Source organism: Chrysoperla carnea, chromosome 5 (assembly GCF_905475395.1).
Source record: "Chrysoperla carnea chromosome 5, inChrCarn1.1, whole genome shotgun sequence".
In the NCBI taxonomy this organism is placed as follows: Eukaryota; Metazoa; Arthropoda; class Insecta; order Neuroptera; family Chrysopidae; genus Chrysoperla; species Chrysoperla carnea.
This window is the reverse complement of record NC_058341.1, coordinates 36,217,960-36,233,631: the sequence shown is the minus strand read 5'-3', so window position 1 is coordinate 36,233,631 and position 15,672 is coordinate 36,217,960. Positions and strand designations below refer to the sequence as shown.

The 15,672-nt window shown below is 28.3% G+C and overlaps 1 protein-coding gene across 2 annotated transcripts in view; it reads right to left on the bottom strand.

The window, feature by feature from the left end:
- Window positions 1-15,672, bottom strand: part of LOC123300139 (bone morphogenetic protein receptor type-1B) — a 250,693-nt gene that overhangs the window by 28,342 nt on the left and 206,679 nt on the right. Inside the window, exon 1 of one of the 2 annotated variants that reach the window (XM_044882630.1) lies at window positions 7,438-7,594. The exons of the other annotated variant lie outside the window; for it this stretch is intronic. Coding sequence (XP_044738565.1) covers window positions 7,438-7,477 — 40 coding nt within the window. The 5' untranslated portion in view covers window positions 7,478-7,594. Of the gene's footprint in view, window positions 1-7,437; window positions 7,595-15,672 lie in introns of those variants that run through there. 2 annotated transcript variants of the gene reach the window in all.

Below are 15,672 nucleotides of genomic sequence, written 5' to 3'. Positions count from 1 at the left end.
CTGAACGTACTTTGAGAATCATCGCCATTTTTTAGTTGTTCCGAATACGGAACCCTAAACTCGCACTTGAAACATAGCTAAGAACACTCTCCATTCAAATGAAACAAAAAAATTAAAATCGGTTCACCGATTTAGCTACAGACGATGCCACTAGGCAGGCAGACACACAAACACACACATAGCGGCCAAACTCATAGCACCTCTTTTTGGTTCGTGGGTTAAAATAGTAATTTTAAATTTTCAATGATGATCCCAGGCATGATAATTCTTGTTTTTTACCCCCGATCTAAAATTGAACGCTATGTGTGTGTCTCTGCTTGTCTGTTAGTGACATCGTAGCTCTTAAATGAATAAAGCGATTTTAATTTTTTTTGTCTCATTTGAATTGTAATTGAATGGAGAATATTTTTAGACATGTTTAGTTATCAAGTGCGAGTTTAGGGTACCGTATCCGAAAAATTTGTAATTTTAAATTTTGTAAATTTCGCTTGAAGTATAACTGACTTGAATTTATTAATAATACTCAGAGAAGATCATAGTACATAAATAGGTGAACAGTTTAGCATCAATTTTATACATAGTAAAGTAGTTTGGCCTTGAAAACTCTTTCTAAATCAGCATAACACATAAAATATATAACACCTGACAGGTGTGAAATCTATTCCAAGTGTTTTAAATATTAAATTTTATGGAAATTACTTACATCACATTTATTGCGAATTTCCAATAAATAAAATTTTAAATTACAATGAATTTGAAAATTTCATAAGATATGTATTTCCCATCATGTTTGCACGTAATTCATATTCAATGTTCTTTAGTTCAAATTGAAATGAGACCGAATAAGAGAGCTATATATACACTCAAATCTATAACACTTTCTCTCGAACAATCCCATTTTAGTTAGAAAAACGTATTCATTGATCATTTTCACAAATTTTGCCATCTATTATGACTTTTCATTTTTCAATTCGCGTAAAAATCGCACCTGTTTAAGTAGCTTTTATTTTATCACTTAAAAGCATATAAATGACATCAATCATTACCAGCAAATAAAACAAATTCAAGGCGGAAAAATTTTCGATTGCATCATAGAAGAAATATTACGTGTTTAATTACAGACAATGATGTCTTTTTTGTAAAATTTCAAATTCTGTGATTTTTAATATGGTTTTTATCAATTAATAAGTTATTTACAAAATTCTTTTATTTAATAGAACATGAGTCAGTTATTAAAATATATAAATTAATAAAATTTTTAAATGCAGAGAAAAATTGTTTCAGGCACATATTTTCGTTAATGAATCTGATTTGATAAGCTACTGCTTTTTTCATGAATCAGCTTTAATAAACTATTAAATGCAGATTTGAGATATTCTTCTGATTATGCCTGACAGAAAAAATAATTTCTCAAGAATTTTTTTTTTGAATCAAGATTCTAAATGGAAGATAAAATATTTCCACCAGGCTGCGTCACATTTTCTACTTTCGTAAAACGAACAACGAAAGATCAAAATTGATACCAAAATGCGAAAATCTCGTTTACCAGCAACCCCCCTTCATATCACACTTCGTCACGCTCACTCCTATCTGTTTTCGTTACGTATGCTCCATAGATAAAATGATTCTCTTAAAATTACTAACAACTCTTATTAAAAATATTTTTCGAGTAATATTCAGTGGCGGCATCAATAAAATCCAAAATGAAATTGATTAAAAACAAGCACAAGTTAATTTATTCAAATACCGTTATAATAAATACGATTATTAAGTTTTTTTTACGATAATTACTAATTAAATATTAAAATAAGCATTCATTATCACAACAATTAAACTGCGTAATTGAATTATTATTGGAGATTTAAAAAAATAATACTTAATATAATAATTGTCATACTTTTTTTTTTAATAATCATAAATATGAATTAAAATAATAAACAACTGGTTTTCTCTATTTTAAATACCCGTCCGTATGAATTAACATCTAAACTATTATTTTTGTATTAATTGTGTTTAAATACCTCAATTTGTATTCGATTTATGTCTGACGTGTCTACATTTATGTTGAGATATGTCTAGAGTGTCTACGCTTTTGTATACATCGACACTTGTATAATCTATAACCCTTATGACGAGTCTAAAACAGTTTTGAATTGAGAAATTTCTTCGTTTTACTTTGTGAGATTTTAGTTAGACTTTGGTATCATTGGATACCAAATAGAAAGGTAAATTTTCAAAACATGATGACCGTCGTACGACAAATCAAAAATTGAAATTTTGAGAACATATGTATAAATAAATATTTGTTTTGTTAATTTGTGTAATGGCATCAAATTTTTACATTTATTTCAAATGTTGTGTACCCCATGAATGATATTTTTAATAGCTTTTTCCATCTCAACTCATTACCACATAACATATGAGAGCGAGTCTGTACATTTTAATGCATTAACGCATATTACGGATTTTTATTTTAACAAATAGAAAGAAACAAAAAAATTACACAGGAGCCGAAACTCGGATTCCCTAGATATCTAGTGTAGGATGTAACCAATTCCGCCACTTCTCTTCTATGGAAGTGATTCAATTATATTTAAGCTCTATTCTATTAATTATTATAATTATTTTTTCAGACTAAACCAGTTTTCGATTTGTTATTCAATTAACTGCTTATCATATTAATATAAGAAAAATTTTTTGTCTAGCTTTGCCCAGAGTCTGATTTGCCCAGGCTGTACTTAATCAAACCTAATAAACCAGGCCCTGGTTACCAATTACCCACCTAATGCTTAATAAATTAAATTTTGGTTTGTCTGAAGTTTCTACGAAATATAATTGATATTTTTTTTCCTCTTATGTTAGACTGTAAAGGGAATAGCCAGGAAAGTACAGAAGTTCGACATTCAGTAAGTAAAGTGATTTACTGGAAGATATTTTAAAAGGGCCTAAAAAATTTTTATCTAACCTAAAGCCTCTTTGTTAGACTTGGGCCAATATTTGTTTCTCAGTTTGTGTCTAAAATATTTGGCCAGTCTTGGTTTGAAAACTTATTGCAATTCATAAAATTCTCCTTCCAGTCTTAAGCAAATATGGAAAAAGTGTCTTAAAAACTCCAGAAATTTCCAAATTTTCGGGAATTTTCTTAAATGCTTGTCATCAACAAATAATCAATAAAAACTATCAATCAATCAATAAAAACTATCACTAATAAGGACTGTGGTATTTATTTTATGTTCAAACAAAAAGTAATTTTAAAGAATAATACAATAATATAATTCTAAAATAAATGAAATTTTTACAAATTTCTTGATTACATCAATTTTTTCATTGGTTTCTTTTTTTGTTCATTAGAAAATATATAGTAAAAATTTTAAGTATAAATATAGAAATTTTAAAAATTATTTAAAAAAATTATATTTTTATTCAAATTAATAATATTAAAAGTAACAAAATATGTCTAGTATATAAGCGCCATTTCTTATCAAATATTGCAAAGTATTTCCTTACTTCTGTGCAGAATTTTATTTATGATTTTTTAAAGAACAAAAAGAAAGGTATAAACTCCTCACAACCTCTATATACCAATTTAAAAGATGTAAGACAAATAATTTAAGTTGCTTTGGGTATACAAATGGACAAAATTATTTTTTATACTAGCCCTAACTCGCTCACTTCGCTCATATCTATCTAACTTTTTCACTCCTATAAAGCAGCTTTCGCTCTTTGACATCAGAGCTGGCTGCACTTGCGCATTTAATTGATATTTACACCTCTTAAGATACATATGTAATCAACGCCCTTCGTGTTTACATCGCTAAATAGGAGTCAAGATACTAGTCAATCTTGCTGTGGAAACCAATCCGAAAAATGATGAGCCATTGGGAAATGCAAAATAGACAGCCAAGCTCTGACTACGATATATAGTATAAGAAAACTGATATAAAATTCAATTTTTGTTTAATATGACTAAGGAGGCATTCAGAAATTACGTCATACATTAAGAGTAGGGGAGAGGTTAAACGAAATGTAACATAGTGGGACAAGGTGATGTTATACTTACAATTACCAAAAAATACTATTAAGTCTTTATCTATTTTTATAAGATTTATGTAGAGATTTTAAAACTTATTGGTATATAATATCAGTGAAGGAATTATGTACATGGAAGTCGAAAAATGAAAACAATTGTTTTCTGCCAATATAGAAATATATAAAGTTATTTGATATTAACGTACAACTTTTCAGTTTAATTCCTTTTGGCGTCAATTGAAAAGTAATTGAAATTAGTTAATTAGTTCAAAAGTATCGGTCGTTATTTATAAATAGGTTTATACCTAAATAAACCTTGCCAATTATGATAAAAAAAGTTTTGCAGTATTATTTATAAATTAAAATTATCTGCCTGAACGTTTGCTTTGCAATCACAATTTCTTAGTTTCGGGGGGAAAAGTTATGAAAATTTTCAAAATATTAAAAAAAACAATATTTTTAAATGAAATCTTTTACGAAAGTTTGTGGTTGAAGTAAATGCTGATTTGTACAGTTCGATACCAAGGTGATGAAATTTTTTCCCATTGCGATTGTAGTATCATTTATAGAGAGTCTCTAGCCTATCACATTGAAGAGTTAAATCTCAGTAGAAAAATAATGTGAAACAATTGGCTGTGAAAAATAAAGTTTCCGAGTTGCCAATACAACTCAAGTAAAGCTTGAGTTGACTAAAATTATTTGGTTCAAAAATTGAAATTTACATGCGTTCTCAACAAAAATTAAATAATAAAAATTTGTACAATTGAATTCACGTTTTGTCTTATCTCTCAAGTAACGATATTTTTCATGACTTGAATAAAAGTATCAATTTCTTGATTCAAGATTAAACAATAAAGACATTTTGAGTTTAAATATGTCAAGCTATTTTATTTCGTTAAAATTTTATATTTAATTTCACTCAGAAAAAAATATATGTCCTTATATTTAGCAACAAAAACAATAACGAATATTATTTGTAAAAAGTAAATCGTGGATTATTCGAGAACCCTAATATTACTCTATTTTCTGGTGTTATTTAAGCGTATTAATTTTGTAGAAATGAAACAAAGAGCTGAATACCACTTAATATGTGTAAACCGGATGACAATACAAATCAAATTTCCATTGCTTCCATCTTATTCTGGTATACAAACACGTTTAAACCAAAAATGTACTTCAGAACATTTTTTTACATTTATTACTATAAAAATTTGGTAGCACTTTATTTTATGGCAAAATATGCAAAGTAAATATAAAATAAACATAAATTTTGCTCTAAAATATGAAATTTTTTAGATCAACATGTAATTTTTAATTCGGCTAACTAAAGAATCTTGAATAGGAATTAAATGACATTTAAAGGTGAGAAAAATGATTATTTGAAATCAAATATGAAATAAAAATAAGTTTTTATAAATCTTAAATTTGATTGAATTTTAGAATTATCATAAAAATTTTATGAGACATATTTTTCAATATGTAAAATACCATACCCATATATTTTATATGTAATATTTGATTTGAATATCAAAAACAAAATACAGTGGACCCGCGATAATCCGACAAACGTTTTGCAAGGTAATGTCGAATTATCGAATTTGTCGGACTATAGAGTACTGCCACAAATCTCCTTGTAATCCGGAACTTTTTGAAAAAGAATGCCTTGTAATCCGACAAATTACATATCAAAGTGATTAAGATTTTCTAATTTCAGCCACGAAGAATTCATGTATTTATAAGAAATCTGCATTGTAATTACCGTTATAGTTATGTCGGACTACAAGGTGTGCCGGATTAGACAGGGGCCGGATTACTGCGGGTGTACTGTAATCTCAAGTGATTAAACATTTATTACTAACTACACACACACGCATAAGCATAAGGATTTGATTATGTATAATCGCATTTACAGGCATACTTTTATTTTAAAATACATATTTTAAGTATTATAACCAGAGGTGGGCACTGTTAACCTAAAAAGTTACTTATTCAATCATTTTTCATTATTAAAAAAAGTTCTTACGTTATCTACTCATTTTTCATTATTAGAAGGCTTCGCCAATGGTCTTTGAGATGGTTCTCACTAGGAACTCATACAAGATTCAGCGCAAAATGCAAATAAAGGTAAACGGATTCGCCCGGCAAAGAAAGCGTCCACGCACTTCAATCTTTGGATGACGTATTTGTTAGTCTTTTTTTGTTTCTGAGCATCCTAAGCTTTGAAATGAGCTTTAATGAAATTTGAATGGGGAATTCATTATTTGAATACTTAAATTACTCGACTCTTCTTGGAAGTGTAAAACATATTAATATTGAAAATTCAATATTTGGACATGTGAAACGATCGGAAGTTTTTTTTTCTTTTTTTGGCCGTCGGCTCACCGGGAATTCTTCCAAATGCACAGATGGCCAGTGACAGATAATACATTTTGTCAGATTTTTAGATTTATAAAGGTATCAGGATGGTAGCAATTTAAAAAAAAAATTGAGATGTGTTTCAGTTTCTAAATGTTTCAGTTTTGAATTTCTAAGATATCGATAAAAAATCGGAGGTTAATATATTTTTATAAGTTTCCTCGACCAAGAATAAAATTTCCTGACATTTTCCTGATAATTCCAAAATGTTCCCTAACTTTTCTAAGAAGATTGCTATCCTGAATAAGTTGAAGTTTAAGAATTAACTTTTTCATCTGCTATATAGGTTAAAATAACGTTGTTGATGTACCTATTAAGTAATAACCACTTCTTGACAGTCGAGCAAAAATGGTAGCAAGTTTGCAACTCTTGAAAAATTACAAAATTAAAAATTGTTAACTTATATTTTAAAGGTATTGTTTTGATGGAGCCGCCAAAAACAGCATAATGCCACTATTGAGCAATTTCAAAATGCCTCATTACCCTAAAGGTTACTCCGTTAAACTTTCTAGCTGCAAAGTTTTGTCACGAGAGCAAAATTCTGCAGTCTTATTTCCCCCTGAAAGAAACAGTCAAAACTAAGCTAAAAGCAATGCCAAAATAACTTATATGATGAATTATTACTGATTTTTAATCGTCTTTAAAAAATCAATTTTCGCAATTCTCCGGAAAATAATTATCCTGAGAAATTTGCTTAACAGTTACCAACTGTTTTTAGTAACAGCTTTCCCACTGTTAGATCCAAAAAGAGCCTGTTACCTATTTACCACAGTAGTAAGTCCCAATATTTAAACCTACTTTTGGCTAGAGAATAATTACGTATTTTTGTTCGTACGATAAGTTTCATTATTATTTCTTCAAAGGATGGTTTTCAACAAGAGAAGATAGAGAAACCAATAATTAATATCGATTCACGTACTTAAATTAATGAAAATTATCGTGCTCAGCTTTGTTTAATTAAAAAATAACAGTGAAAAGAATAAAATAATTTACCCATTGCTTTCTTCGACCTTCCACCCTTGGATAACCGCATTTTGGATGAACAAACAAAAATAATAAATAAAAACACTTAAAAAATAATATATCACAATTTCAAAAAAAATTCGTCACATTTAGCCACATTTTTTCATCATCACACTTTTTTATAAAAACCACAAGTGAACATTTTTTTTTTCTGGATTCAAGAATGTTTCATAAATTTTATCCACTTTTTATTTTAAATATATACAAACAATAACAATTTGAGATGAAGAAGATCCCATTTTGAATAAATTCAAAAAATATTTCAGTCTGTATTGTGTTTGTATACATTTCTTGATTTCAAAAGATTTTTATCATAAAAAGAATAAAAGGAGACTTGAGAAACAGAAAAACACGGCGCCAATACTTTTTTTTAATATTAATTTTATTTATTAAAACTTAATGATTGCATTTAACACTTCAATATTTAATTTTTAATCACAATAATTAGTTGTAAATAAATGAATTTTCAAACAAAAATCGTGCGTAGTAAAAAAATTGAGTATAACATCCACTCTCTAACACGATATAAACTCGACTAAATGTTGTCTAGTCGAAGCACATGAGTTTATGTCCCGTCTACATCCATCCTTTTTTATTACATATACAATTTTGATTTCCTTTCTCATATGTATGAAATGCGCGCGCGTCTCTTCTCATAGAATTCATTTGTTTTATTGTATGTTGTTGTGTATATCAGACATTGTGTGAAGATTTATATGTGTTCACAGTGGGATGCTGAGGCTCCTTTGTTACCTGCGTCCGCCGCTCCGGTCCTGACCATCATGTAGGTGTGAAAAAGGTGTGATTGGTTGTTAGTTAGGTAACTCGCTACGATAACGTTTATAATAAGTGGTATATATGTAATGTGTACGTCATATAATTTCTTTAAAAAAAATATTCTTCCTGATGATTTTACGGAGGATGTTCGCGTGTTTTTATATTTTATCATGATCGATTATTATTAAATAAATGTGGATACTACCACTTTTGAACATGAATACCGGGTGAAATAGAATTTAATTTTCAATTATACTAGTAGCTCAACAATAATTGACGATTTACAGGAATTTTCAATAGAATAACTAATATAGAATCGAAAACGAAGGGGGGGGGGATTAAAAATGAAATAATTTGGCAAAAAATATGTTTGGAAAAAGAAAAAAACCTGTTATCAGCCACATTTCAGTAACAGAGAAATGTAGAAATACACTGACACTATGTTTGACGTCTAGTCAGAGCGACGGGACGTTTGCCTACGATAAATCGTCAGATTTAGGAAAAAATAAACAGAAATAATTTCTGTAATAGTGTCACATTTTTGAACGCAAGGTCTAAAAACTTCAGTGCCCAACTGTGAACAAACTCAACCCAACCAACTCGTAATTACAACAATACTCCGAATCTATAAAATTTTGGGTCAAATTTTACGATTACCGAAATATAATTAAAATCTCATATAATGAAAATTTTTCAAACAAAATTGGAAAAATCTGGGAAAAACATATTTTATGTAAAATTTTCTCAGGAATTTGGAAAAATTAGTTTTGTTTCGACCAGACATCGGCTATATTTGTTTATTTAACACTTTATACAAAAAGGAGTTGATAGAATTCTTAAATAAAGCTCAAATTGTTGCATAAAATAAATATTTCCTAGATTTTTCCAACTGTATCGAAGGAAATTTTTCTTGTACACCGGTTTAATATGAAAGCACTGTTTTTGGCTTAAGCTACGAGATACTACATAAACTTTAAGACACGTAACCCTTTGATTTTGCCTACTAGAAATCCTAAAATTAATGAAACAGAAACATGTAAATTGTTTGTGTTGTTATGTTGGTTTTTTGGTCCAAAGCCCCATTACAATTTTTATAATTCATTGTACATTGGACGTGAAAAAGATGACAAATACATCAATGTTCAGTTAGTTTTTTGAAAATTTCTGAAAGTTGCGTTTTTTCTAGAATTAAAAAATTTATTAAAAACATAACCTCTGCTATGCTGCCCGTGTTAATAATACGAACTTTAAGTTTATCTCGAGTTAGAGACGATCCATCAACTTCAAATTTTATATTGTACAAAAATTTAGAATTTTCCGGCACTATGCCCATAGCGAGACAACAATCTTAATAGGGTATTATCGTTAGTCAAAAATAATTTATGAAATTAGAAAAAAGTTAAAATTTATGTAAAACAAGTGAAAACAAACAATTGACTGAGTTAATTGTTGAAATACCATGTATAGGCAGTGTTGATAACTCTGTCACATTTCACATACATACATATCTGACATATTTAACTGATATTCTCATATAATGCGCAAGTGTTGATGCGCAATCGTTTGTTTTTTTTGACGTCATGTAAATAACAAAAGATATTCACTTTGATATTCCTATATTAATACATACTATAAAATTTGTACCTAATTAACGCCCTCGTGGGTAAACAGTGATGTTTACAAAAAAATGTTTCAAACAAAAGTTGTTTATTTTTTTGTAAGGAACATTTTTTACATTTAAACTTTTATTCTATCTCTAACGGTTTACAAGATGGGTACTACGGACCCATGACCCAATTGACCCATGTTGCTCATTTACGAACTTAACCTCACTTTTTACGTCTTAAGCACGCTGTAAAAATTTCAGCTTGATATCTCTTTTCGTTTTTGAGTAATCGTGACCACAGACGGCCGGACGGCCGGACGGACGGACAACCGGAAATGGATTAATTAGGTGATTTTATGAACACCTATACCAATTTTTTTTTTGTAGCATCAATATTTTTAGGCGTTACAAACTTGGGACTAAACTTATAATACTATGTATATTTCATATATACATGGTATAATATACTTAAATATTCTGATTTCGATAAAAGCACATTTTTCTTTTATAATATTAAAATTAAAAATCGTAATTTTTAAATTGTGTATCCCCTGACCTAAAACGCGAGTAAACCCTGATGTGATGTCATATCGATTTGAACCATAGAGCATCAGTTAAATTAAATTCTAAACCTTTTTTTTTACAATAACCATTAATTTTGTTAAAAATTTTTACGTTTTCGGCATGGTACACATCACACAACCTGTACTCATAAATAATTAAAGTTTCACTCCCACTTCTCCCTCATCATTGTTGTCTTATAATAAACTATATAGTTACAAATAATGGTATTGTAATAAGTTTTCAAGTTGTGGGTGTTTGTTGAATTGTCATTTAAACATGTACATTGTACATTGTAGTACCTACAATACAAACGATCGATGTAGGACACCTTTCTTGTACCACAGATTTATTTATGAGATACAATTATTGTAATTAATAAAATGTACGTAGTATTTTAATATTTTATTAAAAAATTAGACTGTACAAATTATTATATTGTTACTTTTTTTATTTATTTATTTATATTTATTTTATTTTGATATATAATTATATTTTATAATTTAAATAAATTATGTTTATTTAATGTTACCTAAAGGCTTATTAATTATTTCCTGGTAGAAAATTATTGTAATTAATGTAGAAATCAAAATTGAATTGCGTATTTTTTTTTTTTTTGAAACTTTGCCAATTTGATTACTCAAGAATCATTGGATTTTAGGGAAAAATTGCATTGAAAATGAGTCAAAAAACTAAAAATTACTAACAAATTTTTCATATGTCGTTAAATTTTTACGTTCCATCTATAATTTTTTGAAATATAATTAATTCTTTCTGTGTAATCAAAAAATTTAGCAAGTCAAAATAAAACGATACAAAAGATACAAAAGAAAGAGTTGAGGAATTTGTTTGAGTTTTACAAAAAAAATTGGATTTATAATAAATAAAAAAACTAAAAATCACTACCAAATCTTTTATAACAAAAAGTTAAATTTTTTAGTTCAATGTATTTATGACAGTTGACCCTTGTTGTGAAAAAAAATTTACCGGCAACCAAATTAAAATGATGCAACAGTTCCCTGTAATTTGAAGAATTTCATGAATTTAATTTAGTCCTTGCTTTTACTCTATACTTAAAATAAAGTCTTAGTAAACACATTATACCAAAATATCAGCAAAATACGAGTTTTAACCATAGAATATTATACATAGAGAACGCCATGGCCCAAAATTTGCGATATGATGAATGATAGAGAAGACTGCCTGTTAGTCCCATGTGTCCTTGTCTAATCTATATATCATTGGCTAGATATTGTTTACATTACACAAAATCTCTATGCATCATATGATTATGACACATAAGAACTAACTGACAGTTTTCTCTCTCATTCATCATATCACATCCACTTACAGGGTAGCATATCCCTCGCGCTATATAATACTCTATGGTTTTAACAGTCTCTCTAACCATTATAGAGTATTAGAATTTATAGAGATATTTTCGGTTCTAATTATAGTTGTAAGATGGAAAATATAGACTTTTTGAGGAACTATTAGTAAAAAGGCAATTTTACCTTTAACAAAATCGAAGAAACTAAATTTTAGAAGAATTTATCAACAAAATCACTTGATCGAGAAATTATTGATCTGATTTGTAAGAGTTATGCCCAATCGCGGCTTGTTTAATATACCTACAGGCTTATTAAGTATTTTCACTTATGTTAGAAATACTTTTAAGATAAACTAGATTAAATATTTTTTGATTTTATGTGTTAGCTGTAAGTGATTTTATAATTATTGATTGCAGTTTAAAATTTGAAAGTATATTTTATTGGTAATTTTGAAGTATTGCATGTATTATTTACTATGATATTTATTTGCCAGGTGTTTGATTGCTCGGTGGGTGTGAAAGACTCTAAAATTTTTATATTAAAAAATATACCCACAGAGTCATAAAAATTCTTGAAAAATTGGTTTTATAATATAATTAAGAGCGGAAATAATCAATACGAAAATGAACAAAAAATTTTTAAGGGATTTAAAAAAAAAAGTATTTTTAGCAAAGCGTTATGTGTGTGTGGGATAGAATGATTCGAAGAATAGTAAGTCAGTCCACAAGGTAAGAACGAACTTTTTCTGTAGTTAAAATTTTTAGTAACCAAAGTTTTACTAAGCCCGTTAATACGCGTTTAAAAAATTTTGTTATAGTAGAAAAATTGAGAATACATAATTTTGTTTAACGAATTTAAGCAACTTCTTCTGTGTTTAAATCTGTATAACTTGATTTTTTAGTCATAATTCCATCGAAAATATAGACTTATGCACTTTTGGAAATGAAGGGTGAGAGGATGGGAGGTGGCGGAAGGATGTTATAAATAAGTTTAATGACATGCCTTTTGAGGATGTCAGCCTTCAGGTCTTCTAACAGCCACCTTCTTTTTATTAGTATTTCTACATTAAATAAGTGAAAATAAACAATTGTCTAATAAGGAACAGTTTTTAGATTTAAACTTTTGCAATTGGACCTCAGACCCAATTGATCTATGTTGCTCATTTACGAACTCAAACTCACTTTGTTGGTCGTGCCAACATATAGACGGACGGATAAAAGAGGAGTAATTAGGTGATTTTATGAACACGTATACAAAAATTTTGTTCGTACCATCAACATTTCTAAGAGACAACATTTCTACAAACTTGAGACTAAAATTAGTAAACCTTCTAGTTTTGATATACTGGACGAATGATTTTAGCATTTCAAAGATAACTTTTTTGTACCTCGACCTATCGGGCCAATTAAAAAAAAAATGTCCAGGAAGGTCTATATATCAAAACCTTTATCTAACTTGGTGCCGCTTGAAAGTTTGGCCATTGCTATGGACCAAATAAGCCAATTATTAGAATCTATTTCTGATGTGATTTTTGAATTTAAAGCTTTGAAAATATTCAACAAAATGGGTCAGAAACGTATAAGCTGGAGTTTTTCGAACTTCGGAATCGTGAACAGCGGCCCAAAAACCTCCGAGTTTACTTTCTTGGTCCATTTTGTTAAATGAATATTGCTATTTTGGACCAGCGGGACAAATTCGTATATCGAAATTCTGACTTCGGAATAGTGATCAGTGACATTGAAAATCCCCGTGTATACGTTTCTGGTCCATTTTCCCGTTTTTGACCAAAGCTTCCAGTGCCAACAAGTTAGATGTAGAGTTTGATATATGGACCTTCCTAACCATTAAAAAAAAAAAAAATGGCCCTATAGGTCGAGGTACAAAAAAATTCTTCATTTTACACTTTTTTCATTAAAAATGATTCATCTATACAGGGTATAAAAAATTAATCTTAAAATAAGAAACAGATTAGGAGGAAATATGACTTTAGTGATGTAAATCTGTTGCTCACGAATTTTTTTGAATGAAATAATAATGGTATTTATAAAACATTAAAACTATCATAGATGTCAAACATTTTAAGTTTGAGACATCCGGTGTGCAGTATGCTGTATATTGTATAACCTTCACATTAGTCAAGAGATTAGCAAGATTATTATTTTTATAAAAACATAAATTATTATACATTTTAAAATATATTACCACCTTTTCAATGTACTGTAAAAATTTATAAAAAAAAAAAAAATCAAACAAGTACACAAACACATTTATAATAAAACTACCATAAATCAATTCAATAAAAATTAATATTCTTTTATATTAAAATTTCTGTTAAAAAATAACAAAACATAACTACACTCCATATAACATTAAGTTGGTGGTGTTGTGCGATCATGTGTATGTATTGTTTAACAACAAAACAATAACAATAATAATAATTAAAGTAATACAAGCAACAAGAACATGAATTGTATATTATAATATTTATTATAAGTTGAAAATATGGAATATGATATTCTTGTTCATAATATTTTATACTAGAGTGATACCCACCCGCTTCGCTGGGTTTAAAAGTAAAGATTGATAAAGATTGCTCTCCCTTATCCCCTTTCTATAACACTCGAAATAATGGTAAGGATTGTTTTACACAGGTAAAATATATTTATGGTTTTCAATTTTTTTTTAAATATATAATAGTCGCGAATTATCCATTTAATACATCAGAAAAGATGGCCGTGAAATATTTTATATTGACTACTTTTACAGAAATCTGTAATTTATGGTAATGTCAAATTAAATTAATTTTTAATTTTTATTTTTATTTTTTTAAAGTATATCTTTATAAATTATAGTTCATATGTTATTCTGATATATCAGACATATTGCTGTACAGTTTCATTAAAAACTATTCGATAGTTTTAGCGTGAAAGCGTAAGAAACAAACAAACAAACAAACAAACATGCTTACTTTCGCATTTATAATATATAGAGATAGAGATGAGAGTTTGTATGTTGTTGAAATGAAAAAAACATTAACGAATATGGTGAGATTAAATGTCATTTCGTAAGAGAACATACGCACTAGTAAATTTGTGGCACACAAAGAAGATAATGAGTATTACAGTCAAACCTGAATGTATGAGATCTCGTAAAGCGAGACAACTCTATAAGCGAGGGTAATTGCCAGACTCCGTCATTTTAATCGTCTTAAATTTCTATAAATGGGAAACAGAAACTTCTATAAAGGATAATCCTTTTTCCCTCGTGAATCTCTATAAGTGAAACTACTATTTATATGTATCTTGCGGTCAATAAAAATGCAACGCTTATATACATGAGATATATTTGATGGCACTAAGCATATTAAAAAATTCGTAGCACAGGAGCTGCGTTAGCTAAGGAAATTCCCTCAGAGATTGAAAAACTAACACATTGAAAAAAAGTGAAAACAAACAATTGACTGAGTTGTGAATAGACAGTGTTGATTACTCTATTACATTACACATACATACATGTTACACATATATAACTGATATTCCAATATAATACATACTAATAATTTTCGCCCTCACGGGTAAACAGTGATCAGGATTCAAACATATACTAGGACCACTTTATATTTATTTTGTATTTGCATTAAATTGTCTCAAATAATCGTTGACTGAGCGACTGACTGATTTTAAACAAATCAAAAGTAATTTTTCATAATTCAATTCCATTTACACAAACATTTTCAAAGTTTTCAACAGGAGTTCTAAATGTTCAATATAATCATTTATTTGATCAAAATAATTAAATTTAATTTATTATTTTATTAAATCTTATTATTAAATTCATATTATTTTAAATATATTAATTTTAAGAATTTAATTCCATTTTCACAATCATTTACACATTTTTCAACAGGAGTTCTAAATGTTCAAGATAATA